General features: G+C 38.4%; 2 protein-coding genes across 3 annotated transcripts in view; one reads left to right on the top strand and one right to left on the bottom strand.

Moving 5' to 3' along the window:
- The window catches only part of TATDN1 (TatD DNase domain containing 1), a 37148-nt gene extending 31007 nt beyond the window's left edge, over positions 1-6141 (top strand). For both annotated transcript variants that reach the window (XM_065895256.1, XM_065895257.1), the window contains 3 exons: positions 1387-1457; positions 2587-2713; positions 5947-6141. In XM_065895256.1, the coding sequence (XP_065751328.1) occupies positions 1387-1457; positions 2587-2713; positions 5947-6049 (301 nt within the window). In that variant the 3' untranslated portion in view covers positions 6050-6141. The remainder of the gene's footprint in view (positions 1-1386; positions 1458-2586; positions 2714-5946) is intronic.
- Positions 6142-6529: 388 nt separating this feature from the next.
- Positions 6530-18712, bottom strand: RNF139 (ring finger protein 139). Its single transcript, XM_065895692.1, has 2 exons — positions 18535-18712; positions 6530-8789 (listed from the first exon to the last, which is right to left on the bottom strand). Exons 1-2 carry the CDS (start codon positions 18710-18712, stop codon positions 6976-6978), a joined length of 1992 nt encoding a protein of 663 aa, XP_065751764.1. The 3' UTR covers positions 6530-6975.
- Between the last annotated feature and the right edge of the window lie 523 nt (positions 18713-19235).

The raw sequence follows: 19235 nt of genomic DNA, 5'->3' as shown, positions 1-19235 counted from the left end.
TATTCTAGTTATGTGTATATTTGAAACTCTCCATGATGAAAAGTTATATCAAGTCCTGAAGTTAAAAATGCAACATAAGGATAGTATTAGTCATCACATATATAGCAAACCATCCCAAAACTCACTGACATATTACAGTAAACTTTTTTTTGTTTTTAAACACTCATGGGTCTTTGGGTCAGCTGGGGTTTAATTGATAGAGGTGAGCTCTGCCACAGGCTCCATGTTGGGTTCAGATCTTCGCCATGTGTTTTCATTCGGGATGCCCAGGCTGAAGAGGTAACAGTTACTTAGTGCGTGCTAATCTCAGAAGATCATGAGGGTGCCATTGCAAATCACGAAGGTGCATTCCAAGCCTCTTGGCCATATCATCCCATTGGTCAAAGCAAATCTTGAGGCCATGGCCAGATTCAGGTTCCTTCTTCCTACTAAGAAATCATGGCAAGGGTGCAGATATGTAATTCTGTCATATGAGAGAGAACTGGAACCAATAATCCTATCTATCTCAGGGTGTGAAAATGAAAATTAATTCCCCAGAAAAAAAGGTATGAAAGAAACAGGGCCTCGGAGACCAATTCAGGAGTCCTAAAATTGACTAACAGAAGTCCCAGAGAGAAGAAAGAAAATGAGAGAGGAAAAGTCCTGTTTTTCCATAACGTGTTCCCAGTTAGGGGTGGGGAAGAGTCTAAATTGGAAGATTCCAGCTGCCTAAATGGATGAAAAGGTTTTATGCCCGGACACATTATCACGTTTCAGAATATCAGGAGTAATGGAAGATCTTAAAAGTTTCCAGATTTGGGGGTGGGTTGTGGTGGGGTCTAAACAGGAATAATAAAACTGGCATCTCCTAACCAGCTTTCTAGTTTCATACCATGTTAAATACTCATAGTTCTAACAGTGATTGTGATTTTCATCCTTTGTGAAGATTCTATTTCTGATTAGTGAAACATGAACCTTGAGTATCTGATTCCTTAATACCAGTGAATCCCTGGGTATTTGGCCCATAAAGAAATTGGCCATACCTTCAAATGCAGCCTTATGAGCTCTAAATTATGCAAATTACCCAGAGACGCAAATAAATTCTTTTCAAAGAATTGTTTAACATAGACTGTTACAGAAAGTTATTGGACGATCAACCAATAGGCACAAAAAATTGCACCCCCTAAAGGCAGGATCTGGTTGGAATAGATCTTAACCTGGATTCTGTAAGGATGGGAATGTGCAAATACTTTCTAAAATATACTTCCATTGTAGCCAACCAAAGTTTTGTTTCAGGATTTTGGGTTAGTTCTGTAATCTGTTTTAGACAAGTTTATAATATGAAAAAGTTGCTGTTCATTAAATGCACCTTTTTATTTTATATATGAATAACTTTTTTTTTTCAAGCTCACTGAAAACTGAGGCTAATTTGGAAGTTCTGAAGTCAATACCTAGTGAAAAATTAATGATTGAGACTGGTAAGTTTGCTTTTAGAACCTAATTTTCATATTAAACCATACCCAGAAACAGCTAGAGAAAAGTAAACAAGTATTATTTTATTAGCATGCTCAACCTCAACAATTATACTTTTCAGGAAGTCTTTTGGAGCTGTAATGGAAAGTATTTACGCAAGCGAGTTTTTCAATTTTAGAAGTCTGACTAAGCCTAAGCACTTAAGAATGGAACGTCAGACCACGTGGTAACTAAGGAGGCTGTTGTATTAAACAGGAGTCTTAACTAAGCATTTCACCTCAGGCTTTCAAAAACTATTCAGAATTTTTTTTAAACAATGTCTTCTTTGTAATGGCTTAATTGTACAATATTTTTTAAGTAAAGTGCAAACATTTAATTGGATTTAAGAATTTTAGCAATTAATCTGCTGCCTCTCAAAGTAAGACAAAGTTAGAAGCTAAAAATTTTATCTCTACCCTGAACTCAAGGCTCTTGGACTTTTTTAGTAAAGTCAAGGCTGAGCCATTCTGAAGAAATCAGGTGTATTTCCTGGGGGAGTCATGAAAACTAAATTATCTTATTAAAAATACAATGGTTGTAAAATGTGTAAGCTGTTAAAATTCTTTATTAGAGATTTAGGTAAGTAAATAATCCCAGTATTCAAAGCCACTGTTTTTGGGACTTCCCTGGCCGTCCAGTGGTTAAGCTTCTACTGGAGGGGGGACGGGGTTCGATCCCTGGTCATCAGGGAACTAGGATCCCGCATGCCACGTGGCACGGCCAAAAAAAACAAACAACAAAAAACAAAAAAATCAAAGCCACTGTTTTACATTCAGTAGGGGCAAACAGAAGTTTAACTTAAATGTTTTCATGTTACAGTTGTATTTCTTTTAGCTTTAGATTCTTTAAAGCATACCATACACCAACAGTACTGTTAGTGGGGAAAAAAATAAAAGTTTAAGAATTTGTACAGTTCAAGATTTTATCTTGTACTTTTCTTAAAGCTGTTTTCTGTTGCCTTTTACCATTTTTTAAGCTGAATCATGGTGTATATTTGAGAGGTTATATAATAGTTTAATAATATTCATTAAAAAACAATAATTTAAAAAGGTAAAAATCTCTTTGAGAGACTTCTGTTTCTTCGCTTAACTCTAGATGCACCTTGGTGTGGAGTCAAAAGTACACATGCTGGATCAAAATATATAAAAACTTCATTTCCCACCAAAAAGAAGTGGGAAAATGGGCACTGTTTGAAAGACAGAAATGAACCCTGCCATATAATGTAAGTATTTTGTTTTCATGGTCTCCAGAACATTGAAGTCAACCATCAAATGCCATTTACAAAATGAACTCAAGGGACAGAATTAAAGTTGGGTGAAATCCAAGTGAAGTTATCAAACACCATTTTAATGCAGTGATTTGGAGGAATTCGTGCCTAATTGCTGTGTATCAGCTCCTTTTTTCATATCCTCTCAACCCAGAGTGGTTTTATTACAGAGTAAGAACTTCATGTGATTTTGGTCATTTGTCATTTTGTAGGGAGGGAAAAAGATCTTAAAGCTATCCATACATAGAATCACCTTACCTGGCTTAAGTTCTGTTATCTTGCAGGTTTCCTGCTGATGTATAAAAGCACAATCTTAGCAGAAGACCTTTTTTTTAATGGTATCTGTATTTTAAGTGATTTGACAGCTTGAATGAACCTAAGAAATAACACAGTTCTTTAAGCCCCTGAACAAAAGGACAAATTATAGAAATGATTTCCTTTTTCCAACCGAGAAAAAGGGCAGAACTTTATAGAATTTTATTTCCTAGGGAAAAAAAAAACTAATTCAGAATCATTTTTTTAATTAATACAGAGCACATGTGAAAAGGGGGGTGTTACACATCTAACTGCCAAGGAGCTGTACAGCATATTGTAATTTATAGGAAAAGTTTACTTTAATGGGCCCGTCATCCAGTTTCTTTTGTTGCACAAGCAGTAATTTAAATCTGACTGTATCAATCTAGTATGGCTTACCAGTTCAGGCAACTGGATATATTTATCACACATTCATAAAAATTAATATTGGATTGTTGTAGTAATTCCTTTAATATGCTCCATCTTTTTTTAGTAGTTTTAACAGATAAGAGTATATTAGATAAGCCAGATCTAAAATTCAGTGAGCAGAAAAATAAAGAATTATTCTATAAAGGTACACTGGAAAGATTTTCCTTTATTAACATGCTGATGTTGGCAAAGACTTTAAAACTGAATGTTTTAAAATCTGTAGGGTGAGGAATATATTTAAACTCTGATTAGTAAAGAAACACTTGTAATTTTTATGAAATGTAGGTACTTGCAAGTTCAGTCCAGAGACATTTCAGTAATTCTTTGGAGATTTAAAAGGACACTAGAGACAAGAAACTGGCAGTTTTCCAGCAGCCAGCTTAGAGGAAGTAGTTGCCAACAGTATATCTAAATTGGTTTTCCACACTGCCTTAATCGTTAAGTAAAAGTATAGCTGTTGACTTTAGCTGCATATTTTCAAGACAAAATTTTAAGGTGTTTCTAAATGCAGACTATTAAGAACCAAGAAGGCTTTTGAGTACCTACTGCAATCATGAATACCAGTTCTGAGTAGGCAGAGCTTGGGAAAATCAACATTTGCAAACTGAAAAATTTTAAACCACATTTCAGAAATACACATGCCCCTAGTCTAATGCGAAATACTAATTAGCAAGTTAATTCCTACTTACAAAGTCATTTTTATAAACTCCATCTGTTAAGAGTTTTATGTTCTAATTATTTGTATAGAGATCTCTGCCGCCCCCCCCCCCGCCCCCATTAGATTATAAATTCCTTGAAATACATTTTGGAGCTCTTGCCAAATATCAGGAAAGGTACAAGTTACTGAGACTACACAGAAGAATCAAGACCATTCCCACCCTCATCCCCCCAGATGAGTAGGTACACTGTGCCAGGCACTTTGGTTAAGGCGTTAACCAAGTCTGACAAGGATCCTCCTAGAGCAGACAAGCAGATAAAAAGTATAATCCAAGATAGTAGTGCTGTTATAGAGGTATGAACATATAACTGGGACCATAGGACAGAGCAGCTGCCTGCCCTGAGGGGAAATGGAGTGCTTAACTAAGGTGACATTTCATCTGTTTACTAAGTTGGACCAGGAGTTAGGCCAGACCAAGACAAACACCTTCAGCGAAGGCAGACTGAAGAAGAGCTTGGAACAATGACTGCAGTGTGGCATAAAGTAGGATGCTCGGTAAGTGATAGGGAAGGTACTGTAAGGCCAGAGAGTGAGGGCTTTTGTGTGCCACCCTTAGGAATTTCGATTTTATCAGAACCCAAAGGATTTTAAGCAGGAAAGCTATTAACTGGTATCAGTGTGGAGAAAGGACCAGAAGGGAGATTGGTGGCAGGAATCATACTGATTTCCCAGTATTATGTATTAATTTCCAATTCCAAGTAGTTAATAGAAGAAAAATCTAGTTTGCTAAGAAAATTGAATCTTTAGTGTCACTTTCAGTGTTAACAGATTTGCTTTTAGCCTAGTCTGACTGTCAGGTAAAAACTGTGTAGTCAGTTCATTTAATATAAACAAGGCTTTTGTTACTCCTATAGAATTTAAAAGTTCCAGTTAATCTGTAATCTCTGTCCCTGATTCCTTTAGGTGTTCATATTTTAAAAACCCATAAAGGGAACAAAAAGCTTAAGACAAAGAATAATATTTCAATGTCTGATTCTGACTTTGAACTTTCTAATTCATGTATAAGAAATATTGTCTACATATAATATTGCTAGAAAACAGCTACTGATAATTATCATTATTCTAGGCAAAGAAACAGAAAGATTCACACCTTTCTGTTGAAGGGGAAAACATAGGACGTTCTCTCTCCCCATCCCCCCTAATAACCATACATTGTTCTAAGTAACTTGCTCTAACTTCCTTTGTTGTCACTCTGCTGGTGGTGATGCAGCAATTTCTTGCTGTCCTTTACAACCAGTTCTCTAAGCAGTGGCTTTCAAACTTTAACTGCTATCCCCACAGTACCACACTGTGACTCAGTACACTTGCATGTATAAATAAAACCCAAACAAAAATGAAACAGTACTTGCCTTACTAAATGCAGTGTGCTTTTCCTTTTTATTTTTTAAAAGGGCATCATGACCCACTAATGTGTAATTAACCCACAGTTTAAAAGGACTCATTTCCACTGGGTTAATTCCGTAATTGTGGTACACATAATATGGGCTGGTTTTGTAACTTACTTGAACCTGGTGCCTGGCTCTAGTTGTATGCAAGACTGTCTCAGAAATTTGTCTTTAACTGCTCTGTTTTAAATATCCTAGCAGTTAAACTTTCTGTTAACGTTGCTGAAAACTTTAACGCCTGTTCGGCTTTTTATGTTAAAAGATGCTAAAACAGTATCTTTTCCTTTATGTGAAAAAAGATAATACCTTTAAAACAGAATATGTACTTAGAAATGTAACCATCCATTTTTGTTCTGTTTTAGTCAAATACTGGAAATAATGTCAGCAGTAAGAGATGAAGATCCACTGGAACTAGCCAATACGCTATATAACAACACTATTAAAATATTTTTTCCTGACATGTAACTGGTATGTGTCTCCCATTTTTCCATCATGTACATAAAATTTCATGGTAAAACTTAAGTTTCAATAAAGGAATTCTCTGGAAGTTGTCTAAAGAGGTATTATATCACTGTATGCCACCCATGAAGTCAGATGAGAATTTTTTAAAGTCACTTAATGTCTTAGTTTACAATAGTGAAAACCCCCAAATATTTCATGTTGTAATCTCTTCAAAAGTTCAAAAGGACAATTTTATGTCAACTCTGCAAACTGACTGGCTAACAAATACACTGATTTTTACATCAAAATAGCACATCCTGGTTTATACCAAAGGTTAGTTGATATATAAATAAGCCTGTTTCTCAACTCACACACTCTCCGAATTGTGACTTTCAAACCCAGCTCAACCACAATGCTACTCTCAAATTTCAAAAAAGTGTCTCAATCACTTCTGGCAGCCTATTTTTTTCCTTAGTTTTAAAAATACTCTACATTTAGCATTTATCCTCTGGTTGGTCCAAATTCCCTGATTTCTTTGATTTAATACGGTTTCCCCTGATTTGCATTTTTGTTCTCTCCCACCCATTTTAAAGAAGAACTAGGGTCCAGAGTTAAGATACATTACATACTTCCATTGAGGAATCTTTGGCACAGTGGACACACCATATTATTACATCTATTAAAAAGTTATTTGTTCAGATTTGTCATAAAAATGTGAAAATTTTATTCTATGTACAATAATGTACACAAATTTAAATAGGTCACCAAAGAGACCAGAAGTAATTGAAGAGGTATATTTACAGTAGCACATCACAGTAAACGGAAAACCATTCACAGATTCAACATTGATACTGTTTTTGTGCTTGGTTACACACTGAAGTGAAGCGTATTACTCCATTTTGGATGAACTGAATTTTAAACAAATACCTCAATGATTAGTAGATGCTATTTTAATCAGTATCATCATTAATCAGTTCTTCAGCTGCTGTGCCTGTGTGCTGAATCACTCCATTTCTTTCTCTTTGGGCGTCGTCATCACAGTCTGAACTGTCGTCATTCAATTCCCTGTCAGATTCAGCAGCAGCTTCTCTTACAGCTTCCTCTGGATTTTCATTGGGTGCGATAAATCCATTGTTGTTAGATATATTTGAATTATCCTTGATATCATCTTCAATGTACACTTTTTGATGGCACATTGGACAAGTATCTTGAATGTACAGCCATTTCCGAAGGCAGAGTGCGTGGAAATAGTGATTACACGGTGTAATACGAGCAGATGTTGTAAACTCATGATAGCAGATTGCACATACATCATCTATTTCTTGTAGGCGGCTCCCTTTTATTTCAGGAAGTGAATTAATTTTATTTACAGCAGTTCTACGATTCATGAATGTCTTCCAGCCATTTTTTGCTTGTAAATAGATGTTAAAATAGGCATGTAAGCACATCATACAAGCCCGAATTTTACTTCCTGACTCAAACATCATAGTATAAGCCCCATTTCCAAACATTACCACTCCAAATATAAATTCAATAATATTGCCTGTTGAACGAACATAGTAGACATAATCATCAAGCTTTTCCCAGAGGACATTATAGTAGCCATCAATCATGAATAACGTATAAACAGTGAGAGAAACAATTACTTTTAAGCAGAGTTCCACACAAAAGGCTGTAACTGCAAACAACCATGTATTTAGTGCATAGTGATGCCAAAGAACGTAACTGAGTATAACAGGAAGAATAAACAGGCAAGCAGAGACAAAGAGCACAGGAAAATGTCTACGAAAAGATGACACATGAGAGGCACTGAGAGACATTAATACAGGGTCTGTCATTCCGTGGATGAAATGCAGGACTGCTGTTAATAAAAGGCACATGTTTCTACTTAAGCGAATAAGTCTCTCTTCTGGTCTTAACCCACTTAAACCAGTCTGAAGAGCCAAAATAAAAAATAAAACAGGTGCTACAAAGCCAAGCCGCCTGTCATCTTCTTCAGTTGATCCAATAAAGGCCAATATTCCAAGACCCAAATAATGGGCTATTGAGGATATTACAGCACTCATGCCCAGTACAGTGAGTGTAGAATCACATCCACTAATTATAAGATTACAAACGAGGTCCCAGAAATCATCCCAAGAAATAACGAAGGAATCAGTTTCATTTGCCATCCTTAAAATGTACATTAATACCGTAGCCTGAGCTGTAATTCTTGTTAGCCAAAAGACTCTCAGTACAACTGGGAAACGAATCCTCTTCCATGTGTCCTCCATTAATAACTGTAATCCATAAATTCGATACATGTGCCTTACTAAAAGATAAACGTATCTTGTGGAATAATAAAACCACTTAAGTTTCACTGCCAAGACAAGCACTGTATTTAACGTGAGAATCAAGGAAGAGGTAAAAACTAAAGTCTCTCGGATGTGTAATGGTAGCTCTGTGATTAAGCCTATTACAGGAACCAAGAGATCCAAAATAATTAACTGTGAATAGACGGAATGAATTTGGAGTAGTGTAATGTATCCAATTCCAAATGTTAGCTGTAGAACGATGAGTGCCATCCACAGCGAGGGCCCTTTTCGAGGAAGCAGCTCAATTCCAAAAGCTGATGTGTTGTAGGCACCATAGAAGTCAATGTGCAAAGCAGCATAATAATTTACCAACACTGAAGTTGCAGCTAATAGGAAGGCTGAGCTGTACATGTAAAACTTGAAAAGTGATCGCTGTGACAAGATCAGAACAATACTGGATACAAATATACCTAAAAAAAAAAAAAGAAAGGACATTCGAATGAAACATTTTTAAAGAATGTTTTCTCCACTAACAGTTACGATATTCTTCCTTTAGTAAGGAAGTATGAATATTTTCAAACTGATGAACGTTAAGCCTGAAGACAGGTTAGGCTTAAAGGCCAATAAATGTTTTTTGTAAAGTCAAAGTTCAACAGGACAGATCAAACATATTATCCTTAAAAATCCTACCCCTTATTTTCTAATTTCCAAAGTAATTCAAGTAGTAGTATATGTCCAGACACCAAATTACTAAATTATCTTCAAGATGAGTTTGTCATGATATACAGTTTAAGAAGTTTGAAACTTGAAAGAACATATTCAATTATTAAAAATATTTAAGATGGGCTTCCCTGGTGGCGCAGTAGTTGAGAGTCCGCCTGCCGATGCAGGGGACACGGGTTCGTGCCCCGGTCTGGGAAGATCCCACATGCCGCGGAGCGGTTGGGCCCGTGAGCCATGGCCGCTGAGCCTGCGCGTCCGGCGCCTGTGCTCCGCAACGGGAGAGGCCACAACAGTGAGAGGCCCGCGTACCGCAAAAACAAAAAAACAAACAAAAAAAAAAAATATTTAAGATAATTCCATTACAAAAACATTAAGAATCAAAAGTAACCCAAAGGGAAAACTTGTTCCTATTAAATCTGAGATTTCTTTTTCTCAAACGTGTTCTTTAGGAAATCAAGTTTAAGTTTCACACTTACCCCTAATTCCTCCTTTTACTCAAACTGAACTCCTACTGGCTCTTATTTTTCCTGCTCCTTAAATTTGAGCATTCTCCTTCAGGTCCAAATTCACTTTTTTTCTGTACATACTTTCCTCAGATACCAGACATTTCCTCCAAGTTTCCTTTTTCCTGTATGTTTGAATCTTTTTCTTCAAATAGTCAACCCTTTTTACTGTTCTTCAAATTACAAAAGTAACATTCAGAAAACCACAACATGTTTTAATAAATCTTCCCCCGCCCCCCTCTGTAAGCAACCAATGTATAGTCTGTTGTGCATCCAGCACCATCTTTTTTGGTGCTCTGACAAATTTTTAAGTGAGATTACGATAAACATTATTATCCAAGGTTTCAGCTATGGGAACCACACCCAAATATTCACCTACTTACACTTCTACATTACAACTGCAACACTCAAAACTTCTAAAACCTACTGAACCTACTCTCACCTCAAACAGCTCCTCCTCGCGATTTCCAATGTCAGTCAGAGGTACCATTGTTATTCTCCTAACAGCACCTCTAGCCCCTCATCCTCAAACTCTGACAATCAGTGACAAATTTTACTAATACCTATACCTCCCTTTTCTCAGTGACACCCACCTATTAGTCTGTCTCTGAAAATTCTCTCATCCAAATCCATCTACAAGCCATCACCAAACTGCCTTTCTTCATGTCTCTGCTCAAAATACTGCAGCAGCTCTGAAATTACTATCAATTAAAACCTACACTCCTTGTCCTAACATTCAAGGACCCAATTTGCTTTAAAGTAATAATCCTCCCAACACACACACCAATGCTCCAGATTTCTTTCCCAAACATACCCCTTCTTCTCTGCCATGATTACAGCTGTATTTACATTCTTCTCTTTGCCTGGCAGAACGGGCCCATCAACTTCCCAAATCCCTGACTGTTCAAATCCTACCCATCCTACAAACCCACTTTTCCTGATGCTGACTGTTCCTTCAGCACATCTACAGAACTTGGCGAAACTCCTAATACTCATACACCACCTGACACTGAAGTTTGTAGTTATCTGAGTAGGTACCTACTAGCAAGCAAGGATCCTACCTTTTACATCTATAGATCCCGAAATATTTTGTAGAAAATAAAATAATTGGGGAAATAAACGTTTCTGTTGAATTCTGTGTTCTATTTTTAAAGGCAACCATAAAATACAGCCCACTTGGAAACTGAAACCTATGAAAAGGTAAGACAAAGCTGAGAAATCGGACCTTGGAGTACCGAAAAAGTGACAAACTCCAAATTAAACATCCATCTATCCACCTGATTTCAGCATGCAACCAAGACCAACACTGCATAATACAATAGAGCCATTCCACAATCTACTGCAGTTAAAAGCAAGGGCCAAGTTCCTCCAAATGATGACTTTGCCCACAAACTTAAAATTTTATCCTGTGCCTATTTGTCAGGTCATTTGTGAAAAGGACAACAAAAGAAAACGATCACCTGGAAGATACATCAGCCTCTGCACAAGAACCACCCAATTCGCTGAACAAGTGAGCCACTAATAATCCTCCCAGAGAGCCCTTTCAACAGAAAATGGGCTTTTTTTTTTTTTTGAGCAGGTTTAGAAACCCTTCCTGTGGAAAGTAACAGGAAATGGAATTTACTCAGCCACCATATGCCATATGTAATCTTACTTTCTCTACACAGAAAAACAAAAGTATTTTTTCCTGAAACAAAACTTAATCTCCTAAAATGCATCAAAACAAAACCATGATAACTTCAGTTCTATTATATGTTACTTTTTAAAAGGGAGAAAGTCAAGCAGGGACTGTAAATTGTTTTTAACTTGCTATTCACAAAGTGGTACATTAATCTTTACCTGTGAATATTCATGAACTTTGCTGTAACTTATAACCAGATCTTTTTATTCTAATAGCTTTTTCCCCCGATGCTTATTTTTACACAGATTAAGGAATTATTTGGGTTTTAGAAATACTTCTGGACAAAAGAGAGTGTGATAGACAAATAATGTAGTGAGACTACAACCTCAAAGTTTGGATGTCTCCTAGCAAGTAACAATCTGATACTTTTTTTTTTTAAAGTAAACACCCCTAAAGTTGATTTGTCTCCGTTTAATCTTTAAAATTTATTTATTTTTATTTTTGGCTGCGTTGGGTCTTCGTTGCTGCGCGCGGGCTTTCTCTAGCTGCGGTGAGCAGGGGCTACTCTTCCTTGCGGTGCACGGGCTTCTCATTGCAGTGGCTTCTCTTGTTGCGGAGCACGGGCTCTAGACGTGCAGGCTTTAGTAGTTATGGCATGCGGGCTCAGTAGTTGTGGTGCACGGGCTTAGTTGCTCCCTGGCATGTGGGACCTTCCCGGACCAGGGCTCGAACCCATGTTCCCTGCTTTGGCAGGCAGATTCTTAACCACTGTGCCAGGGAAGCCCCTGATACTACTCTCTCTTGATTAAAATTATTCCCCAAGATTTAATAATGACCAAACATTTCAAGAATAGTATAAAATTATTTTAATTTTATTATTTATTATTTTAAATTATTTTAGTTTTTAAAATTCTTAAATTTTTCCTTTATACTCATGTTCTTGTGTATGGAATGTAGAATCAGCTCTCATTTCACAGGGAAAAAAAGTCAACTTTCCAGTCTCTCAAGTAATATTCCCTCTCGTGGCCTTTGGGAAGTGTTGTCAATAATATCAAAGTTTCATTGCATTTTCACAACTTCAGACATGCAACTCTTGATATTTAACCTGTAGGCCTAAGAAAATTAAGCCCCAGGACAGTTTCCTCATTAGGATTTAAGAGTGACCTGCAATAAGTAATCAAGGCTATATATAAATGCTACTTTATAAAGAAAAATCACCTTGGGACAGTGGTGCATAGAATTAACTGGAATCACAATTCAGGGATCCAATTCTTCAGTGATTAGAGAGCTTCACTGAAGTGCTCAAGGTAGGAAAACGGCAGGTATCAAAATGAATTTAGAGCTTTGAAGATATACATGAACTCAATTCATGAAAGAGTTCAGGGCCTTTTCAATTTGGATTACCAAAAATGAGCAAACAAAACAAGCTGAAAACAAAAAACAAACCACCATGCATGTCACACAGCAAAGTGTTTAATTCTTTTATGTGTAAAGTCCATTCATACCCTTAACCTTTCTGGAAGTTGGGGACTAAAAATTAGAAGGAAATAAGACATAACTCCCCAGGTACCTTAAATACCTTTAATATAAAATCTAAAGCAAGCTGTGGAAAAACATTTCAATGCCTGACAGAATAAAGATGGAACAGTACAAAAATGTTTTAACTACATTACTCCCAAGGGAACCATATGGAATGAAATATAGAACAAAGTAAATAAAACATCTTGGGATGTACATATTGGGATGTCAGTCTGTAGGTGTACCTGACAAACTATAGCATAAAGAAAATTTTTCTATCAAACTCTTACTTTAGGTTAAAAAAAGGGTATTCTAAGTTTTTTATTAATAAGATAAATTTTGCTTTTAAATTAAATTTTTATGTTTATTAAAAAGAAATATATGAACATGATTTTTTTTAAAAGTTCAACCCTATAGGTATTAAATGAAACGTTAACCAAGTTTTGCATAAATAAGCACACATTCATGGATAAATACTTGTTTTTGCTTTTTACCCAAAGGAGATCTCATTATAATAGTGGAGTTTTTTAACCTTTTCTAAAAATTACATTTCTGATTACTCATCAAAGAGGGCACCTTTCGATTTACTGACCATTCATGTTTCTTCCTCTGTGAATTGCCAGTTTATCTTTTGCTCAATTATTTACGGAGTTGTTTTTCCTTATTGAATTGTAGTCATTTAAAAAATATTCTGACTACAGACTCTGTAGTTATCTGTAATGCAAATATCTTCTCCAGATGTGTGGCCGCTCTTTTCACTTTCTGATGCTGGCTTCTGATTAACGGAGGTTTTTAATTTTAATATCATTGAACTTATCAATCATTATTTAATACATTTGCTTCTACATATTTCTAAAGAACTTTTCCCTTACTCTAACCCTAAAAAAAAATTCTATATTTTCTTCTAAAACTTTTAAAGTTCTGCTTTTCACATTTAGATATTAATCCACTTAGAACTATTTATATATATTTTATAAATTTATTTATTTATGTATTTATTTAGGCTGTGTTGGGTCTTTGTTGCTGCACGCGGGCGTTCTCTAGTTGCGGTGAGCAGGGGCTACTCTTCGTTGAGGTGCGCGGGCTTCTCATCGTGGTGGCTTCTCTTGTTGCGAAGGACGGGTTCTAGGTGCAGGGGCTTCAGTAGGTGTGTCACAGGCTCTAGAGCGCAAGCTCAGTAGCTGTGGCGAACGGGCTTAGTTGCTCTGCGGCATGTGGGATCTTCTCGAACCCGTGTCCCCTGCAATGGCAGGTGGATTCTTAAGCACTGTGCCACCAGGAAGTCCAAACTATTTATATATTGATGTGAGGTAGGGATCCAGTATAATTTTTTCCACATGAATAACTAAATAACCACTAACTTAATAGTCTGTATTTACCTCAATGTATTGTATATTTCCAATTCTACCTCTGAAACACATCAAGTTTCTCTACATACATGGGTGGTCTGTTTCTGGGCTTTCTATTCTGTGCTATTTACTGGGCTATTTGTCCACCTCAGTAGTTCTCAACCAGGATCAGTTTGCACACCCTCCCTTCCCCTCCAGTCCTCTGGCCACAGTCCCCACACCCCCACCAAAGAATTATCCCATCCAAAATGTCAACGGTATCTCTGCTGAGAACCCCTAAGGCTATCCCAATGCAGTCATAATTACTACTGCTTCACTTCGTTTTTACACTTCACAGGTTTTCTGAGTTCTTTCTACAGCACCAAAAATAACTACCTCATTGTTTTCAACAACTTCATTGCATGGCTGAAACTGATAATATTGTACAATGAACAGATTCTCTTTCAATAGACATTTAGATTAACAATTTGTTTTTGTTTTGTTATTACCAACAATGCTGCAATGAATATCCTTGCCAACAGTTTTTGCACAACTATTATCTTCAGGCCAAGTTCTCAGAACTGGAATTGTGAGTCAAAAGGTATACGATGAATTTTAGTTGATAGCACCAAATGGCCTTACAGAGAAATAACACCTTACAAAAATTGTTTAACTTCATCTATTTCCCCATACTTCTGCCAAACTAGTTTTTATTCAAACTTTGAATTCTTCACCAATCTCCTAAGTGAAATTTTGTTTTAACTACATTTGTTAAATTATAAATAAGGCTGAGTCATTTTTGTTTTGCTTATTGACCATGTGCATTTCATTTACTGTGAAATGCTTATCCTGGGCCCATTTTTCTCTGGGAGTATAAGTTTTTCTTATTGACAGAGTAAAACTTTTATTAGTACTTCAACTAAATATGATGCAAATATTTTCCCCTTAATGTGTCATTTTTAAGAATCTTTGTAAAAAAAGAATTTTTTCATAAAGAAGTTTTTCATTTTTATGTACTCAAATTTACCCTTGTAACTTCTGGATTTTCTTTTATGTTTATGTTTTATGTTTCTTTCCACTTCAATGAATTGTCATTATATGAGTAATACTATTAAAACAAACTCCTATGCTTGCATTTTCTGCCTTGGATTTAGACTTGTTAATTCAGCATTACACTGCACTGGGCTGCATTTCAGTTAGCATTGAACACCTCCTAAGAATAGCTTAATATTCTTAAAAGTTACATATATTGTGATATGACCTTATTTGGATCTCCAAAATGAGATGCTTTATATTCTGACTTGCTGAAATTCTCTTATTAGTTTGATACCAAATAAAAGTATAGTAGTAATAGTTTTTTGTAGGGGTAGGAGACAAAATTCTTCAGACACTAAATACAACTGGATACAGAATAGATTTCCATGTTTACAATTCCATTTTAAGGAAAAAGGTGAGTGACAAATTTTGAGATTTATATACAGTAGCACAGAGAGGTCTACAATTATTAAAAAACTAACCAGATAGAACAATTGATTTCAACCATCCTTTGGTATCTTTTACACACAAACCTGTCACTTTCAATAACAAATAAGATGCTTCATCGAATGGTCCTCAAATAGTTAAGACATTTGTTTTTATTCAGGATGAAATTTTTTACCACCAAAACCAGTTTTTAATAATTTTATCATTCTTACAAATGTCATAAATTAGCATAATTACACTGCCATAATGTGAGGAGCAGTCAAATGATAGATTGGGAAAATATTTTGTATCTCTCATAAAGTCTGACCCAGAGAATACTCTGGGATCAAAATTTTCAAATAAACAGCACCAACATTTTGCTGATGACTTCCAAAAACTGAAATATCTGTAACACAGTATGGTCTTAATTGAAGTATTAAAAAAAATTTTTTAAGCTACCATTTACCAGTAGCTAACAATTAAATGGCCCTTACTAGGTTCCAGGTACTGTTACAAGAACTTATGTCCTTATTTATTGCCCTTAACACTCTATAAGAGAGATACACCATTATGATCCATCTTTAAAAAGGTACCGATAAGAAAAGGGAGGCACAGAGCAGGTGTAACTTGCCTGAGGTCACATTCTTCTTTAACCTCTCAAATGCAAACTTCCATGATTTACTACAAAAATAAGAAGCATGGATATAGTACAAGGAAAACACCAGATTACTTTATTCAGTGTTCTTAAACTACAAAAGATGTAATTAAAGAAAATACTCCTTTAAAGCTCCCTAGCCTGAAGCTCAACTCTGAGCACACTGCATTAAAGCACCTGGTCCCCAAGGGGCTCTCAGAGGCTCTGTAGTTACATGCCAGAAGAACACTCAAGACAGTGGCTACACTACTGGCAGAATGAGTATGTGAATCCTCTCAAACCCAGATCTGTTTTGGTTTCTTTTTTCCCAGCTCCTCCACCATGGCCTCCTCCCTCCTCTCAAAGCAGAAGCAGGGAAAGCCCCTCCTACCACCCTCAAGTCCATGTTACAATACATTTGGTTATTCAGTGCCCAAAACAACACGTGGTAATCCCAAATTTCATAAAGTTCCCTAGAGCCTCTGCTCTCTCTCTAGCAAACTCTCTCTTCTCCTGTGGGGTTCAGGAATAGAAATGATCAGTGTTCTCCATTTCTCAGTCTCCCCAACCCAGGAGTCAGCACAGGTCTTGACTGCATGCATGTCATCAATTAACGTGGAGAGGTACCGTGGGGAGGGGTTGGGCTCTATCAGGCTCAGCTGGGACCACCTTTCTATAATGAGACAAGCAACTGCCTGTTAATTTATGATCATAATGAGTGACTTCTAACTGGCAGGGATAAAATGCTTTCCCAACAGGTCCCCATTCTTATTAATTTCATTGTAACATTATTTAACTAACCTCACTTGTATTCCCTGACTATCAGAATTAAACAAAATATGTTAAGTACAAAACATTAAAGCTAGCTAATGTTCTTTTTTTATGTGGTATAATCAATAGATAACATTATATTCGTTTCAGGTGTACAACATAATGATTCGCTATTCCTATACATTGGAAATCACACAGCTCCATTTCTGCCACAAATAAGAGGGCATTACATTTTGCAGTGGTAAGCAGGATGGCTGGGATTAAGTAGCTGGTGGGTTACTGAGAAGTCTTGTGCTAAAGAACATCACGTTCACATCTGTTAGTTTTAAGATCTAGCATATAATCATTATTATAGCATTCTGTATCTGGACTGCAGCTGTACTGAGGAGGAAGACGAACCATGCCAGAAGATTGTTAAGCCCAGGTGCTGGCAACCAATTACTTGCTGTGTATCAAAAGCACAACACTTAACCTCTATCTCTCAGTTTCCTCATTTGTAAAATGAGAATAACACCACCCACCCTCCTTTGAGGGATTTTTGAACGTTAGGTTAGATAATACCAGTGAAAAGGCACTGCAAAACTAAAGTACCAAACAAATGTAAAGTGTTGTTATAAACAAAACTCAACATTACCACTTTTTTAAAGAGTAGGAATAAAGCAGCAACAGATGGCTCCTAATTCAGGCTTGGTAAGGATCTCACCATCAGCTCGTCCTCAGCAACACTTCAAAAGCACAGCCTCACTAAAAACTAACACAAGAATTACCTCATCAACAAAATTTGCCACGTTTCAATTACTCAAAAACTTCTTTTAAGTGTAAATCCTCCTCACTCTGGTAATGCAAGTGAAAATGGGGAGTGAAGTATAAGATTCTTTTAACACTCCATTCATATGCAACCAAGACACTGATTTTCAAGTCTTATCATTTCCTAGCCACGTTTTTATAACCGTTCTCAATACCTTCTTCTCTATTCATGGAAAATTTCAGGACTCGTTATATAAGTATCGCCTTCTTCGTGAGGATTTTTCTAACAGTTTCAAGGTTTGATATTCTCCTTCGTTTGGATGTCATTTAAATGACAACATACGAGTACCCTGCATTTTGGAAAGGGGGAAACTGAGGCCCAGGCCTCGGCACGACGAGCCCAAGGTCACACACGGCGAGATCAAAAACGTAAGCAGAGTTGCTGTTTTTCCAAGGCTGTCGCATAGAACGCGGTCAAGCACTCATTCCCCTAGAGAAACAGCAGGCACAGAGCCGCATGCTCACACCTCGCTGCTTTCTCCCCGCCCTCGCTCAGAGGCAAAAATGAACAGGAGACTGACTCGCAGGGAGGACCACTCCGCTGTCAACTCTGAGACGAATGTCATCTCCTCCTCCCGTCCGGCCCGCAAAGACGCCCCCAGGGGAGAAACGAAACTAGCGCGCGCGCGCGCGCACACACACACACACACACCACACACACACACACCACCGCCTGCGCGCGGCTGCCCTCTCCCTCTTGCACGTCTCGGCCCGCGAAACTAGTACGTACACACACACACACACACATACATACACACACCCCACGGCCTGCGCTCGGCTGCCCTCTCCTTCCTGCACGTCTCGGCCCACGGAGCCGTCCCCGGACGCAGGCTACCCCGTCCCCCTCACCAAGGAGCCGGAGGAAGATCTGGAGCCCGATGCAGAACCGGCTTTGGCTGGAATCGTAGGAGTTGAAGATGGCGTCGATGATGTAGAGGCAGGGCACCCGGAGCGCCACTTCGAGCGCCGCCCAGACCTGCTGATGGGCCATCCGCACCTGCTGCTGCGGGGGCCCCAGCGCCGCCATAAGCCGCTGCCACACCGGGGCTGGGCGGGCCGGGTAGAGCCGCGCGGGGCAGGGTCCGGGACGGCGGCCGGGGGCGGAGGCGAAGGCGGGCGACTCCGCCCCCGCCCTCCCTCCTCTCGTGTCTCTCTCACGGCCCGCCCCGCCGCCCGCTCGCGTCTCTCGAGCTGGAGCAGGCGGCGGAGGCAGCAGCGGCGGCTCCCGGGAGGCCTGTGGGTGCCGGTGTTTCCGGCCGGCTATGGTCTGGCCCCTCCTCCCTCCACCGCCTCCCCCGCCCGTGGAGCCACCATCTTGACCTCGCCCGCCCGCCTCTGCAGTGGCTGCTGTTGCCAGGCCCGGAGGCTGCTCCCGCGGTCACGCGAGACCGCGGAAGCCGCGCGCCGACGCTCGCGTCATAATACGGCGCTAGGGGCGCTCCCCTCGCAGTCACCACGCTCGGCGTAGCAGATGTCCCTATCGTTGCCATGGTTTCCGCCCATCTCCGGAGCCGGGGCCGCCTTTGCTGCTTTTGGCGCCACCCAGTGGC

This window comes from Phocoena phocoena, chromosome 17 (assembly GCF_963924675.1).
Source record: "Phocoena phocoena chromosome 17, mPhoPho1.1, whole genome shotgun sequence".
In the NCBI taxonomy this organism is placed as follows: Eukaryota; Metazoa; Chordata; class Mammalia; order Artiodactyla; family Phocoenidae; genus Phocoena; species Phocoena phocoena.
Note: the sequence above shows the minus strand (reverse complement) of the source record. Positions and strands in the feature narration are given on the sequence as shown.

What these genes read in the sequence shown, in the direction of transcription:
- RNF139 (XM_065895692.1), bottom strand. Translation starts at nt 18,712, where the DNA reads ATGGCGGCGCTGGGGCCCCCGCAGCAGCAGGTGCGGATGGCCCATCAG. An exon ending in GATCTTCCTCCGGCTCCTTG is followed by an intron (nt 8,790 to 18,534) that starts GTGAGGGGGACG and finishes TTTTTTTTTTAG; the next exon opens with GTATATTTGTATCCAGTATT.